Below are 16,378 nucleotides of genomic sequence, written 5' to 3'. Positions count from 1 at the left end.
GTCTTTTTGGCTCTAGGTGAACCCAACCCAACCCGACCTAATTTCAGGTTAGATGGGCTGGGTTAGGTTTGAGAGATTTAGAGGCGAGCTGGGTTAGTGTTGACCATCCTCAACCTGAGGCTCGGGTTGGGTCTCTTTTGGGTTGAGGGAATGCTATCTCGTGTTGGGCTAGGGTTGGCCTCAACCCAATCCAACCGGACCTAACCCGAGTTGCACCCCTAAATTGCGAAAAGAAAAGGTTTTTGCCAAAAATAAAATAAAATCGTGCAAATCTTTTCCTTCCCATCCAAACACGGCAGGATAAAACTTGTATACAAAAGGGAGACTTTTCATTCCATATGCACCATACTTTTGTTGTTTTCTTTTTTGGTCTCTTACTATGACGTGGGTAGCAAGCCAAACCACATTGGTATCTTACTATGACGTGGGTAGCAAGCCAAACCACATAGTACCCATCTCCTTTTCGTTCATTATGCACCATAACTTCAGTGTTTATCTTTTTGGTCTCTCCCTATAAAGTGGGAGCAAGTCAAACCACATATACCCGTCTTCTTCCTCCACTCCTTCCATGGTTGTTTGAAGATGAAAGTATCATACTTGGTTGCTTCCGTTATACTGGTGCTGCTTCTCTGCAAAGCACCCTTTTCAATATCAGTCACTTGTGATCCCTTAGAACTGAGCCCGTGCGCGGGGTCCATCATGACCTCTTCTCCTCCCAGTAGAGAGTGTTGTAACAAGTTTCAGCAACAGAGACCTTGCCTCTGCAAGTACCTCCAGGACCCAGGCCTTCAGAGGTATGTCAACAACCCCAGTGCAAGGAGGGTAGGAGATACATGTAACACTCCATTTCCCAACTGTTGAATCCATTTGGAAGGTACCCTTTTCTTTTCACCATATATCTAGTTAGTATTATGGGCTGATGTAAGTAGAAAGAGATTCCTCTAACACAATTTTGTGGGCTAAAGGGATTTGCTACAGGCTATGGAGACTAGAGTACTAGACAGTCTCATGGATGGGATAAAAGATAAGGTACTGTCTCTTTTTCTATCATTCCAAGCGCAAATGATTTGGCGGTCGTCTAGCCAAATTAGGAGCATCTAGTGCCTCATTTTATATTGGGTAATATTTACCAACTGAAATACACTTGTAATCATTTCTATATTTCATCTAGTTAGTATTGTGTCCTTCTGAAGTAGCAGAGCTGTTGGGTCCTGTAAATGGTTGCTGGTATGTAAATCTCAGCTTATTTACTGCATAAGGTCTGTTGGGTGTTAAAATGGTGTTTGATTATTAGTTATTATTGTGATTTCATCACCCACTATAAGCATTCAATCTTGCATTCGCCATGACAGGAGCTCATCCAAAAGAAGCCTAATTTCAATTCTGAAATGCAGTTTATGTTTCAATGGATCGAATTTCATGTTCTTACAGCCTTAGGCCCTGTTTGTATTGGATTTTGCAAACCAATTCACGATTTTGCAAACCAATTCACCCCAAAGCTGATTGTTGGACTCAAAATTAAATGTAAATTTGAGTACCATAATCAGTTTTGGACTCACAATCGGTTCTCAAAAATCCAAAAGAAACAGGGCCATTGAAAATTCCCATGGTGAAACACTAATAAATGTCTTTTGTCCTGCGTACTTCTTCTCCCTGACTTGCCCTAATGGTGTTGCTTAGCCCATGCCCAGCACATGAAAATTTATGAAGCCCTAAGATTGGCCCATGCCCAATCGATCTCATGGCTAACATGGCTGTTTAATTTTATCTGGCATCATTTTTCCTCTTGTTAACATCACTTTAAACCCCAGTGTCTAGAAAACATTTGCGGAGCCTTTCGAACATTCCCACCTAAAGACATGGAAGCAAAAGAATTTACACAGTTCATTAATGATAAAGGTTGGTATGGCTTCTCTTTAAAACTTCTCAAAGCTACTCCATTTCCGAGAATCAACAAATGATAGTGCAAGGAACCTTTTCTTGCTCCAAGATTGGAAGAATCATTAACATGCTGATGTATGTACTTCAACAAAACCAATAAACTATGAATGATTTCAGGATCCATATTTCATTCTACCTCGAATAAGGAAATTGCACAATAAATTAATTACCAAGTTAGGTGTGTGTGTGTGTGTGTGTGTGTGTGTGTGTGTGTGTTGGGGGGGGGGGGGGGGGGGGGGAGGAGAGACAAGGTGGTTCAAACACATGCATTAATGTTTTCAAGAAATTGCCATAAGAAATTTGACCAACCTCCCGAGAAATGGGCTTCTTTCTGACGTTTTAGAACCAAAGGTACAGATTCAACGTCTCTATCATTGATATTCAAGTGTAGTTGAAATATACATGTAAAGAAATCTACGACAGTTTTGAACACTAATCTTAATAATTGGGGATGCAGTGTTTTTTGATGCAGGAAGAAAATGGCGCGAAGAAAAGTTGTGCAAATTTTATCTTGAAAATTGAAAGCCACAGAACCAAAAAACATCTAGGAAGAAGGCATCCTCCTTAATATGGAATGAAAGAGAGAACAAATTGAATTATTTATCGAATTCCATCTCATGCAGACAGTTCAAATTCCTAGGAAATTTTAATACTAGGCCACAACAATGGCCGAAAAATACCCAATAGAACCCCGTCCCCCAAAAAAATTACTTACCTATGTACAACGAACCGCAGTGCAATCACACATCCACACCATTGATATGGAGTGTGCAATGGGTGTGTACAGATTTAAAAGATAAGGCTCTTAAAGGTTTAAAAGATTTGATATTGGAGTCCATGCCAAAAGCCATGGCTTCTTATCTGCTGGAAGGACAAAGTTGAGCTCAAACATCTCCTTCGAAACGTTACCACCTTCACAAAACCCGACGAGCTTGGCCACTATTTCCGCACTTTCCTGTACATGGTTAGAGTCATGCGGATCTGTCCATAGCTTGTTGACTAACTGCAGCCTCCTATGCTTTCCATCGAGTGGCACTTCCCATTTTATGTACAAAAATTGTCTCTCCTCTGGAGTCAGTCTTGAGTTCAACCTCTTTGCAAGGAAGTCCCTCTCATTCTTCAATGCTTTCATACTGCACCAAAAAAAAACAGACAAACAAACAGATAGAAAATTTGTTTAGATTGGATTGCATATCACTTTAGTTCCTCTGTGAATAATAAAAATACAAGGATATCACTTTAGTACCTAGAGGATATAGAGATTGCGGGTTCTCCTCCAACATGTGCTGGGCTGGCATTACCAAGTTCCTCCAAGTGTTGTTGCAACCAAGTCAATCTCCGCAGCTCTACCTCCACATATATTTGATCAGCTGGATCGCCTTTGAACAACATATAGAACTGCGTTCGATGGATGATAGACACATGGCATATGTCCCATAACTGAATGATCTGCTGCCTTTGTTCTAGGAACATGGAGTGCCATGAAGCAGGGGATCTCTGAAATTCAGATGCATTCTCATCGGTCTCTGCCGGATCATATCCCTCGGTCTCATTTGCTTCTAGTTCCAGCACCTAACAACACAAACACATTAGAAATGGAAAATTAAGGACTTGATAACAACACTTTAACATAGTATTAAACCCTTCCATTTGAACTTCCACAATTTGAAGGGTTACGATGATCCTATGGAGATTGATTTTTTGGGCACACCCTAATCTATGTCAGGGCCCCAACAGATGAATGGTTTGCATCACCCAAACAATGTGGGCCCAATCTATTTTTGGTCGACTGACCAGATAATGGACCAGAAACACTTTTCCCATATAGTTTGTTAACTAACCTGGCAAACAAGCAGCTGCTTTTGGTATTGAAGCTTAGCAACACGCTCCTTCAGTTCGGTGACGTATGCCCTAATGCTCCTAACATTCTCCTCAGCTGCAGTTTGGAACATTTTCTGCATTTTCCGCATGTTAACTGAACTTGAGCGCCTGTAGCATGGTGTGCCCTCCCTTGATGAGATATCTCCACCATCTTCACTCTTGGTTGGAGTAGCTTTCTCGGAACCTATCAAACCCTCACCACCGAGGCCCACAACTTCATCACTCTCTGGAACCTTATTCTCAGTTTCAGACTCCAACACTTGCCTTGTTGACGACAAAGGTGAGCATGGAGATCTTATAATATGTCTGTTGGAATTGTTACTCAAGGTCAATGGAAGCATTTTCTTCTTTGATTGGGACTTGGATTTAGAACTCGCCTCATTAGGCTGATTCGGAAGTGACAGCACCAGCTTATCTAAAGACTTTTGGACATTTTCCAGTTGCTCCTCAAGATTAGCAATGGTATTTCCTTGTGAATGAAGTCTAGTGATATCTTCTTTGAGGCTTGCACTAACACTCTGGTCCGCAGCCACATCTCCAACATTTACCTCCTTTGTTGTAGGTCTAACAGTACGCATTTCCCTTATTTCTGCTTGGAGCTTGGCAATAGTCTCAGCTGCATCTTGGTTACCTAGCCTGTGGCAGGCAACCTCTTTCTGAAGCACTTCTAAAGCTCGGTTCGCTTCCTCTCCAAGTTGTTCTTGTAGCTGTTCAAGTTTACGAATTTCATGCCTAAGCACGAACGGAGCTGTGGAAGATTGCCGCATGGTCTGCCTCCCCATTGTATTTCTCGTTCTTTCGCCCCGAACGAGCCCCTTCACATCATTGTTTGGAGAAGAAAGTCCGGAAAATGAAAGACATTTAGCCACTCCACCTAATGGTTTAGACCCCTGAAATAGACATAAAATAAAAATTAAAAAACAGAGAGCAGATCACAGGAAAATGGAACTAAAAAAGAAGGGGGAAGAGAGAGATGACTCATACTGGCTGTTCCCCTTGCACTTTGCTACGCAATTCATCTAGCTGGGACTGCGCAATATCTCTCTGTCGCCTTAGTTCCTCCATTTCCATTTCCATCTGAACATTGGATAGCAGAAAAGATAACAGTCATGGGTACAATTTTCCTAATCTCTCGACCCATTTCAAGAAATCTCCAATCCTGATATCTACATAATAATGTAGTATATAGTATATATACCTTCTGAATTTTCAACTCTTTCTCCATCAATATAGCTTCTGAGTCTGAAGATGCCGCAGATGTTTCCGGGGCACAGAGCGCTTCAAGTCGAGCTACCTCCTTTTGCAAGTGCTTCACTAATTGCTTCTCTGAAATAACCTGATTGAAAAACAAAGGTCAGATAAGATGGTATTGGGGAAACCGTTCTGGAAAGACAACAGTTTCAGATATTCAAACAAACCAGAGAGTGAAAACCAATTAGAAGTGACCCAAAGAGATAAAAAGTAGTACCATGTTTACTTGGGCCGTGTTAGTGACTTCCTTGGCATTGGTAGCAAAGGAGAGAGTGTTTCGTGACTGTTCAACATGGGTTAACGCCGGACTCAAGGTACATATAATCGCAGTCCGAGCATTTCCACCAAGTGAAAGCTGCAATATACGTGTGAGCTTTGAGTCCCGGTATGGTATATGACCACTTCTCTTTCCGCCACTGCAAGTAGAAGAAAGCCCATTATCAAAATCAAAGGATTATTGACTCATTAAAGGACCGTCCAAATGCACCCACCAAGTATCAAATACAGTTACCAGTTATATAAAACCAGATTAGTACATTAATATGACTTTATTTTGAAGTTTTCATAATGATCTATACTTTTCCTATAAATATTTAATCTGTGTTTCAGTACAGTGGAAGTGACCTTGGATAATTATTCATGTATCTCCAATTATTTATCTATACTTTTCCTATAAATATTTAATGTGTGTTTGAGCACGGTGGAAGTGATGTTGGATAATTATTCATGTATCGCCAATTCCCAAATTCGAAAACAAAAGATTCTGAAGGGGTTGAGAATCAATTTCAGTTCATATAACTTATTTTAGTATGAACTTACTATTTTTAGTAAATATAGACTTATACCAACTTACTATTTTTAGTAATTAAGAATCTACTACTTTTAGTAATCAAGTCTTGGTAAAAGAAAGGAGAAGACAAGCTCCTAGAATTCTCCTAAGCTCCAACTCCAATTCCAAATTTTCATGCAAGTCAAAAGGTACCTCCCTTCTGGGGTGGATATATATATATATATATATATATATATATATATATATATATATATATATATAGGTATTCAAGTATGTTTAAGGTATTGGCCCAATACCTTAAACATACTTGAATTCCAAATCTTAATCAAACTAGAATTCTTTTTTTTAAAGAAACTAAGATAGATTCCTGGTTGTAGAATATCCAACCAAACAACTTGAATGCCCATGTCACCATGACATCATGCTTATGCATAGTCAACATGACATCATGTTGATGTCATGGAAATCCACGCCTCATTCTTCATGCCTACACATGTGTGATGTTCACGGCACAACATGCACACATCCATCTGTTTGTTGTCGATCCCGGTTCCATTGAGATCGTCTCTCAGCCTTCGGATGCTCTTACTCAGCAATCCACTCAATTTCCTCATTCTTGTCTTACACATGGTGCACTGCATCTGTGATGGGAATCAAGCAAATCAACCTCTTAAAGTCTACAAAAGAATGATAAAGAAAGGTCAGATTAATACTCTCATGTGGTTCTCTATGATTCACAAAATGTAACAACCTATTAGCTGTGTTAGAACTTAGAACAAGCTTTCCTAGCTAGCTTTTGTTTAGTTGGTATACTTGTAATTGTCTCGGTTGTCCTATTTAGTCTGAAATTCAGATCTGCCCTGCTCTTTAAAGATCAGATCCACTTTAGATCTGTCTGTGTTGAATTCTAGTCTAGTGAACAGAAGATCCCAGTTGCTGAAATGCAGATCTATAGTTGGTGAAATTTGTAGATCTTAAATTGCTGTAATTAGGATCGATAGTCACTGAAATTTTCAGATCTGTTTTCAGATCTTGGTTGTTGGTATACTTGTAATTGTCTCGGTTGTCCTATTTAGTCTGAAATTCAGATCTGCCCTGCTCTTTAAAGATCAGATCCACTTTAGATCTGTCTGTGTTGAATTCTAGTCTAGTGAACAGAAGATCCCAGTTGCTGAAATGCAGATCTATAGTTGGTGAAATTTGTAGATCTTAAATTGCTGTAATTAGGATCGATAGTCACTGAAATTTTCAGATCTGTTTTCAGATCTTGGTTGTTGAGATTCAGATCTATGTTTAGTTCTGTAATTGCTGAAACCTACATCTATATTTATTGTCAGCCTTCAAAAGATTCCAGATCCAATTTTCGTAAATCTGATTGATTAACTTTATTTCCTTCAAGTGCATCACCATTGTGAACAAACACTTGGCTGTAATTTTCTAGTTCTAGCTTTATATTTTAACTTCTGCTACTTGTCCTATACTAACTTTGGTCTCAGAGCTAATGTTTTTCAATGGCTACTCAAAGTGGAACAAGCTTATTCCAAATCAAAATTTCGTAAATCTGATTGATTAACTTTATTTCCTACAAGTGCATCACCATTGTGAACAAACACTTGGCTGTAATTTTCTAGTTCTAGATTTATATTTTAACTTCTGTTACTTGTCCTATACTAACTTTGGTCTCAGAGCTAATGTTTTTCAATTGCTACTCAAAGTGGAACAAGCTTATTCCAAATCAAAATTTCGTAAATCTGATTGATTAACTTTATTTCCTACAAGTGCATCACCATTGCGAACAACAAACCACTTAGCTGTAATTTTCTAATTCTCGATTCTGATTTTAACTTCTGTTACTTGTCCTACACACTAACTTTGGTGTTAAAGCTACTGTTTTTCAATGGCTACTCAAAGTGGACAAGCTGATTTTAACTTCTGTTACTTGTCCTACACACTAACTTTGGTGTTAAAGCTACTGTTTTTCAATGGCTACTCAAAGTGGACAAGCTGATAGGGGAAGGTTTTTCCTACACACTAACTAGTTCTAGATTTATATTTTAACTTCTGTTACTTGTCCTATACTAACTTTGGTCTCAGAGCTAATGTTTTTCAATGGCTACTCAAAGTGGAACAAGCTTATTCCAAATCAAAATTTCGTAAATCTGATTGATTAACTTTATTTCCTACAAGTGCATCACCATTGCGAACAACAAACCACTTAGCTGTAATTTTCTAATTCTCGATTCTGATTTTAACTTCTGTTACTTGTCCTACACACTAACTTTGGTGTTAAAGCTACTGTTTTTCAATGGCTACTCAAAGTGGACAAGCTGATTTTAACTTCTGTTACTTGTCCTACACACTAACTTTGGTGTTAAAGCTACTGTTTTTCAATGGCTACTCAAAGTGGACAAGCTGATAGGGGAAGGTATATACATCACCATTGTGAACAACAAACCACTTAGCTGTAATTTTCTAATTCTCGATTCTGATTTTAACTTCTGTTACTTGTCCTACACACTAACTTTGGTGTTAAAGCTACTGTTTTTCAATGGCTACTCAAAGTGGACAAGCTGATAGGGGAAGGTATATTAGATTGACAACGAGATGATGACAACAAATTGAACAGCTGTAAAATCGACTTATAATGTAGAAAGGAGTGCTTCCAACATCTAGCTAGAAACATAACACCTGGTGAGCAAAGAGATGTTTCTTGGATGATACAAATGACGAAGATAGTCTCTCTTCAAGAGTTCAACAAACAAAACTAGGTGATAACTAACATCCTACAATGGAGTCACATGCTCCATTTGTGAGGGAGACACCTACAACTTCATGCTAGAAACAAGGATAATATTTTTGTGAGGTGACACATGAAGTACTGACTGAAGGAAGAGATGATGACAGCAGAGATTACAGGGATAATATTATTCAAAAACTCCAAGTAGAATACCTGATATTGAAGGAAAAATCAATCATCAGATATTTGCTGATTGGCTTCGCTTGCTTCCATTTGGCATTATTTCAAATGGTATGCTATGTTGAAAGACCGACGGATCATATTCGATAAAATAAAGTTGATCAGCCAAGCTTAGATTTGGTGGATAGGAGTTTAGAACCAAACTCATCATTCGGGACAGCCACCAAACTAGTCGGGAAGAGATGAAAGTAAGGCTAAGGGAGAAATAATTTTCAGCCAACTACTATGATTGGATGTATGATCCCTAGTCACTCTTCTGAGTACATAAACAAGTTTGAAGAATTGAATGTGAGATGTGAAATTGATAAAGATCCAATTAGCTCTGTAGTGCAGATCAAGCCTTTCAACTAGCATTGGATATAGAGCGAGATTTAAAGCAACCTTTTACTAGGCATGTGACTGTATACCAATGCATGAACCAGCCGTCCGGAAAGGCAATTAAGTGAGGTTGTCTTACGAACCAGCCCCTTCTAATGCGGTTGATTTTAAAGGTAAGACTATGGCTGGTGAACCTTCCTAGGGACAATGTCCAAAGACAAATTTACATATGAATGTAGATCAGTCTACTTGTTGAAGTTGAACCAATGGATGGACCACTTTAAGACTTTGAGGAAGAAATTGACATGTCATTTCTTAAGCCTTGTAAGATGTATCTTATCAGCACCTAAAGTGGAAGAAAAAGACAATCGGTTGTCGGCAATGATCTTTCACATACTTGCCAAGAGCAAGGTTTTAAATTTTGGGTTCGGTCACTACGGAAATGGAAACGTTTCGGTTTTGGTTGGAAATTTTGCTGGAAATCATATAAAGTCTAAGATAAAACTTCAAGAAGTGCTAGAATAAAGACAATTGCACACATTGAAATCTTCACATAAGCAACAAAGCCATTCATGATGGTTCGATGACATCAAACACCCAGTAACACGCATTGTCGCACATGTCATAATTCAATATATACCATATTTCACATTTAATTCATATGAATATGTATACAGCCATGAGCCATGTATGACACGCAATTCTTATAAATAAAATTATGTAACACATACTGATATACTATACCACTAATGTACTTACGATTTTGATTTTTGATATGCATTTCAGTTTTGGTATTGTTTCGGTGGGGATTGAAATGGAAACATTTCGGTTGTTTCATGTCAGTTTCAGTGGAAATTTAAAGCCATGATGAAAAGAGCAGAGAGAAGGTTTCTAAGTTGATCATAGACGGAGGTAGTAGTATGAATGTGGATTTCTCCCCAACACCAATTGGAAGGTGTGAAAACCTGTGGGGTTCTGTTCTTTAATTTGTTGAAGGCAAACACGATCTTTGGAAGAACAAGGTCCCAGTTGCCAACTAATTTTACCTTAGTCCTCAATAAGATTCCCAGGCTCCTCTATTAATAACTTAAGTGTAGCCATCTATCTAATAATGGTAGGGACTGCTGACATTTAAGTTCAGTTCTTAATTTTTTTCACAAACTCATCCAAAAGTGTCTTATGAATTTTATACCCCTGCCTAATGATGCTATCAGAGTGCCATGGTATCGAACTATCTCCTTTGAAGTACAAATCTGCAACCTTAGTTGCGCAGTTCTGCAAGGTATAAAGTGAGCCATGAATTTTTAAGTGTTCTTCCTCCTGTCATGCAACGCATGCCTATTACTCAAACCACGGCCTCCCAAGTAGAACATGATTGGCATTCCATTGGAACAATAATATCACACCAAACATTATCCCAACAATGAGTTCCAACCAACAAGTTCACAAGGCTCTGCTTCGTCACTTATTCACATTACTCATCCAAAAGTGTCTTATGAATTTTATATCCCTGCCTAATGATGCTATCAGAGTGCCATGGTATCGAACTATCTCCTTTGAAGTACAAATCTGCAACCTTAGTTGCGCAGTTCTGCAAGGTATAAAGTGAGCCATGAATTTTTAAGTGTTCTTCCTCCTGTCATGCAACGCATGCCTATTACTCAAACCACGGCCTCCCAAGTAGAACATGATTGGCATTCCATTGGAACAATAATATCACACCAAACATTATCCCAACAATGAGTTCCAACCAACAAGTTCACAAGGCTCTGCTTCATCACTTATTCACATTACTCAAACCAGGCCAAACTATAGGGTTGAGGGCGTGGGACTGTTTTCAACCCCAATTTCTGTGCTGCCTCTTGCGAGATAATGTTCTTACAGCATCCTGAATCAAGGATAAGCCTGTAAAGCCTACCACGCAACTGGTCGAGAAATATAATGATGGAGCTATATGTTGTAAACCTAGGCATTAGAGCTATATGTTGTAAAACCTGGGCATTTCTTGAGCTAAAAGAAAGAATACAGCCACAAATGCTGCTTCCTAATAATTTTGTCTTACATAATGGTAAGCTGTTAATGAAAATCAACTACATCAGAAATATCATAGTCAGATAAATGGAATCTGAATTGTTATGCCAAAGGTAAAAGAATTGTCAAGTTTTAACATCAGAGCACGCAATAAATAGTAAATAGTCAACTCATAAGCCAATGATTCAATAGGAAATATCTATTATTTTTCAGCATTCTTGATATTTATAGTGTGACATATTTGGACCTATTAATGGTGATGTCATCCTCTAAAATCATGCCATCTTCCTAGTCATTTAGCTCTTAGTAATAATATTCCCTCTAATAAAGTCGCTGACCTGAGCTTTCTTATTACAGTTGTGAGAGTAAGAAGGCTACGGTTAATATGGCATCCTTCCTTTAGTCTAGCACCATCTGCATGTGTCTGAGAAGCTCTTTCACTTCCTGCAAGGTCCACAAAATTCTGCAAGAAAGCAGATAAAAGCAATTAAAATCCCCAAGCTAAAACTCATCATAAAATTCGTAGTAGGAAATGGATGATAGAAATGAAATTACCAGACTGGCCACAAAAGATTTTACACATCCTGTATTTTCACGGAGGCTGCTCTCTATGGTCTGGATTAACAGTAAAAAAAAATTAGATGAAGTCATATGCTAAAAATTCCTTTATATGAGCACTCTGAAAGAGGGTATTAGTCATTAAACTCACCAGCCTCATTATTTGATGTGATCTTGAACTTGTATCATTTAGGGAAGTTTCACCAACCTGCCTTTGAGCTGCAAAACATCTTAGTTAGTATAGAGGGCAGCATTATGGAATTCTTATGCAACAGTTATTTAATTCATAAAATCCCATATAGATATATGCATTACAAACATAACATATTGAGAGATTAAGGCCATGTTTGACAGCCATGAAATTTTTTTCCATGGAATGTTAGTTTATCTAGTGATGAGAGAGGGCCAAGGAGGGTGGGAGTGGGAGAGAATTGAGAGGGCATGAGAAGGAGAGAGTGAGAATTAGCTGAAAAAACAGAGAAAAGAAAAACTATACTCAAAATAGATTTTTATTTTTCCTATTTTTCAGCCACTTTCCACCACTTCCTCATTCCTGCCCTCTCAATTCTCTCCCTCTCCACTCTTTATACAGGGAAAAGAAAAACTATACTCGAAATAGATTTTTATTTTTCCTATTTTTCAGCCACTTTCCACCACTTCCTCATTCCTGCCCTCTCATTTCTCTCCCTCTCCACTCTTTATACCCCTGTCTTACCACTTGGCAAGCTAATATTCCCTGAAAAAATTTCATGCTGGCCACATATGCCCTAAATATCAGTATTCCTAAGTAATGTTAAAGTTTAATTTGTATACCTTCACAAATACTGATCAAGTGGCTTAGATGCTGACTACCCTTTACTGTTTCTTCTATCAGCCTCTCAACAACAGTTCCTTTCTACATGCAAATAAATACATAAAATCAGTATAGGAAAAAAAAGATGAAAAATTCACATTTATGGTTTTTCCATATATAGTACCTCTGGGTCATCCAAAAGCCGAAGCGGACCCGAATCTGGATTTAACAGGTCCCTGACTATCTCATTATAAATTTCCAAGGCAGAAATTTTTATAGTAAAATCCCTTTCTGGAGTCTGAGAACATATCAAGAGAATATAAAAATCAGAGAAAGAAAGGGTCACTTTGTCTGAGAACATCAATATCCCATGGTGAATTATTATCAATCCAACTCCGTTTATCAACTAAATCATGTAAGAACAACAATGAGAAGTTTAACTCAAACTTACATTGCATATATGCCGATATATATCATTTACAGAGCATTCAGTGATTCCTCTCATTGTGTATGTCTTTCCACTGCTAGTTTGTCCATAGGCGAATATTGTAGCTGAAAAGGATGAAAGATTTAAAAAAACCCATGAGACTCCAACATTAAACCACTTATTAAATTTTATTTTTTTTAAAAAAAACAGAATCCCTCTTTATATTACCATTAATTCCTGTTAATGCAGACAGCGCAACATCCTTTGCTCCTTCTTCATAAACCATTTCGGTTAAACAAGCAGGTCCAAACACTTTATCTGACAGAAAATCATCATTTTGTATCCATAAATTCTCTACTTCTATCTAATGGGTACTTGATTCAATGGATATTAAAAAAAAAAAACCCAAATCTCTAACACAGCGTAAATCTAGAAGGGGATGTTGAATTTATTACCAAAAGTGTAGGAAACCGGTAAACTTGAACGCTCCTGTGAAGAAGTCTTGAACAGGATAGTCTGATCATCAACACATTCCCATGCTACTTGGTCTTTGAGGGCCTGTTCTCTTTTGCTCAGCGGCCTCACACGTACCGTGACAAAAATCTTTTCCTCCCTAACTTTGGGCCCTCCTGGGGTTGATAGAGGTGTCCTATCCATCTTTGAAGCTGGAGTAGTACTGGGAGTCCTAACCGTCATTTTCGTAAGCGTATATACAAGGGCTTTCTTAAACAGTTTACTTGCAATCTAAAGATCAAGTAAAATCCACAGGCTGGAGTCTCCAAAAATTGTTAGTAGGAGAACAAAATCTGTTACAGAAATAAAAGAAATAGGATTATTTATTAACTGCTACTAGTCATGGGGTATCTCTGTAAGAACAGGACTAGGGTTAAATATAGCAGAAAAGGGATATTGTGTGTAGAAAGATGTTGAACAAAATAAACATGGAAGATTAAATTAAAACTGAATGTTTTTATAAACCCCCTGTTTCTCAGAAATTGAAACTAAGAAGAGAACTGTGTGCCACTGAGAAATCTCGCAATAAAACATCACGAAAAGAAAATAGATAGAATTAAATTAAAATGAAAATTTTCGAAAATGAATTTCAGGAGGGAGAAATTTAGAAAAGAAAATCAAAGCACAAAAAAAACCCCATTTTATTCTTTTCAGAAAACTCAGGCAATCCCTACCCCTCAGGTTCCGTTTCTTTTGATTGAAAATGGAAGTAAAAGAAATTGTATGCTCATTTTTAGTGTAAAATGGGTGTAAAAACAATTTTTTATGACCATTTTATGTTGAAAGAAACGAAACCTTAATGAAAAAGAGTTAGGGGTTCATCTATTTCATTTCAAACACAATTACATGAACAGATCTCCATGAGAAGTTGCAGATTTCTCTATTTGAATAAATGTATAATGGTGAAAATCTTCATTCAATCGGAAGCGAAATAGAAGTAACTAAAGAAATAGTAGAGATCCAAACAGCACCCATTTAAAGAAAAAAAAACCAAAATTCCCAATCTGATTTAGATTTTGAATTTTCTTTGAATTCTTTTTTTTATCTGTTCACATTTTGAGCATTTCTTTAATCTTTTCTTTACTGATAATAGACTAAAAAATTAACAAACCCAAATAACAAACTACATTTTCACTTTCTTTTTAATTCTAGGGTTTCCTCTTTCTATTTCAGATCTAAAACCTCAGAACCGTACAAAAATCCATGGGGTTTCCATTTTAAGTTTCGTGGGTCCATTTTTTAAGCAAGAAAAACAAGAAAGATGAGAGATATACTAACAGAATTTTTGAAGATAAGCCTCGGCTCGAACCGCGATTCTTGCACCGGGTATATCTTCTAGATCAGCAAGAAAAACCAGTAAGATTCGTGTTTATTGAAATGTAGGTGATATTTCAGATGTTGGGAGAGAAATGAAATGAAGAAATGGCAGAGAAAGTGAGAGGAGCGTTACAGAAATAAGCTGAATTACAGGGTGTTTTTTTATGAGAGAAAACAAACGAAAAGAAAGGGGGCAAAAAGCAACGGGAACTATTCGTTTGAATTTGCAACGGCTACTTTTCTTTGGTCTTTCAGAGGGGGTTTTGATTTAATGCGCGATATCTCGTTGGTTTCAGATAGAAACGTATCGGGTAACGTCAATTTCACGCTCATTTCTCGGATTCGGGCCTACGGTTTGAAAATTATTTTATCCGAGGATAGAGATCAACCTGAACAGAGGATAATAAAGTCTGTTTAAGGATAAAATAAATCTCAAATTGCAATCGTATGGTAAACAAGCCTCAGTAAGGCATCCCAAATTATGGATTTAACTCTTAAACCCTTCGTCTTTTACTTTTAATTAGGTAATGTTAATATCACTACTTGGAAATGCAGACCTACTAGAGAGTTGGTGGCCCCATTTTGGATCTGAACCCTATGTAGTGATCATGGCCATTGATTTGATGGGCCCATCGCTAGACAACCAATATAATGGGCCTTGATGCAAATGGATTATCTTCACCTCTCAAACAAAAAGAATGAGCGTTTTAGGGACATGGGTGTTGCTAGTTGCCATTGAAACTCATTAATTAGGGTTGAACCGCTCCATGGGATGCCAATTATCCATCTCTCTAGAACTTAGAAAAATATCTCATTCAAAGAAAAATGAAAATGGTTTGGCTTAAATGTTTGAAAGCTTAAAAATCATGAAAGCAGATAAAATGGTTTCTAAAGTGGTCTAACTATTTTTGCAGTTACAATGAAATAGCTATCCTTAATTTTGAGTTCAATAATTAAAATCGGTTCTCGAAATCTAATAGAGCCCCTAGGCACACAGATTAAAAACTATCCAGCACAATAGTTTTAAGCAGCAACCCATTTGTAATTATTTGAGAAAACACACCGTCCCTGCTTCAGATATGCTGAGAAGTGAAAGTGAAAAAACCATAGCAGGAGAGCCATTTTCCTTCACAAACTCTTCTCTCTTCCTTCCATTTCACAGATTTGAATTACTAACTAGACACTTCACATGTTCATTTTCCATTCCAATTCCTGCATATATTTCATATAGGGCGAACTTGGGTCAGATTGGGTTGAATTTTTTTGCTAAAAAATGAATTGGAATCAAACGGAACCCGACCACATTTTATGGAAAAAGCTCAACCCAATGCCTGCTTATATTTCATACAGGGGCGAACTTGGGTCAGATTGGGTTGAGCTATTTGCTTAAATATGAATTGGAATCAACCCGAACTAGATCCCATTTTATGGTAAAAGGCCAACCCAAATTCCAAAATCAACCCGAGTTGCACCCCTAATTTGTAGACGTAACACGGTTAAAATATAAGGGTGAAGGCATTCACAACGCCTTCCTTGCATATGAAGATATTGATGAATCACTGGACAAAAGTACAAAAAAGA

The 16,378-nt window shown here is 37.6% G+C and overlaps 1 protein-coding gene and 2 long non-coding RNA genes across 6 annotated transcripts; 2 read left to right on the top strand and 1 right to left on the bottom strand.

Annotated features, from left to right (window-relative positions):
* The first annotated feature begins 862 nt into the window (after window positions 1-862).
* Window positions 863-11,193, top strand: LOC143855180 (uncharacterized). Of its 2 annotated transcripts, none has more exons than XR_013237717.1 (2): window positions 863-1,227; window positions 10,002-11,193. It is a non-coding gene; the product is annotated as an uncharacterized LOC143855180 (long non-coding RNA). The 2 variants fall into 2 exon arrangements; XR_013237716.1 differs by having other exon boundaries at window positions 9,945-11,193.
* On the top strand, window positions 2,174-4,690 carry LOC143855181 (uncharacterized). The gene is made up of 2 exons (XR_013237718.1): window positions 2,174-2,292; window positions 2,399-4,690. It is a non-coding gene; the product is annotated as an uncharacterized LOC143855181 (long non-coding RNA).
* On the bottom strand, window positions 2,512-16,321 carry LOC143855177 (kinesin-like protein NACK1). Of its 3 annotated transcripts, none has more exons than XM_077365397.1 (15): window positions 14,759-16,321; window positions 13,423-13,736; window positions 13,196-13,285; window positions 12,992-13,092; window positions 12,725-12,838; window positions 12,561-12,642; window positions 11,899-11,966; window positions 11,745-11,804; window positions 11,528-11,652; window positions 5,291-5,489; window positions 5,021-5,158; window positions 4,807-4,899; window positions 3,783-4,712; window positions 3,188-3,513; window positions 2,512-3,074 (listed from the first exon to the last, which is right to left on the bottom strand). In XM_077365397.1, exons 2-15 carry the CDS (start codon window positions 13,661-13,663, stop codon window positions 2,747-2,749), a joined length of 2,895 nt encoding a protein of 964 aa, XP_077221512.1. In that variant the 5' UTR covers window positions 13,664-13,736; window positions 14,759-16,321; the 3' UTR covers window positions 2,512-2,746. The 3 variants fall into 3 exon arrangements, with proteins under 3 accessions (XP_077221512.1, XP_077221511.1, XP_077221513.1); XM_077365396.1 differs by having other exon boundaries at window positions 13,423-13,773; window positions 14,759-16,320; XM_077365398.1 differs by having other exon boundaries at window positions 13,423-13,643; window positions 14,759-16,320.
* Between the last annotated feature and the right edge of the window lie 57 nt (window positions 16,322-16,378).

Source organism: Tasmannia lanceolata, unplaced genomic scaffold (assembly GCF_043159265.1).
Source record: "Tasmannia lanceolata isolate RefF3 unplaced genomic scaffold, GAP_Taslan_0.1 ptg000020l, whole genome shotgun sequence".
NCBI lineage: Eukaryota > Viridiplantae > Streptophyta > Magnoliopsida > Canellales > Winteraceae > Tasmannia > Tasmannia lanceolata.
The sequence above is the reverse complement of the archived record's forward strand: the minus strand, read 5'-3'. Positions and strand labels throughout refer to the sequence as shown.

What these genes read in the sequence shown, in the direction of transcription:
- LOC143855177 (XM_077365397.1), bottom strand. Translation starts at nt 13,663, where the DNA reads ATGACGGTTAGGACTCCCAGTACTACTCCAGCTTCAAAGATGGATAGG. An exon ending in ACCGGTTTCCTACACTTTTG is followed by an intron (nt 13,286 to 13,422) that starts GTAATAAATTCA and finishes ATTTTCTGTCAG; the next exon opens with ATAAAGTGTTTGGACCTGCT. An exon ending in GGCTTTTGGATGACCCAGAG is followed by an intron (nt 12,643 to 12,724) that starts GTACTATATATG and finishes ATTTGCATGTAG; the next exon opens with AAAGGAACTGTTGTTGAGAG.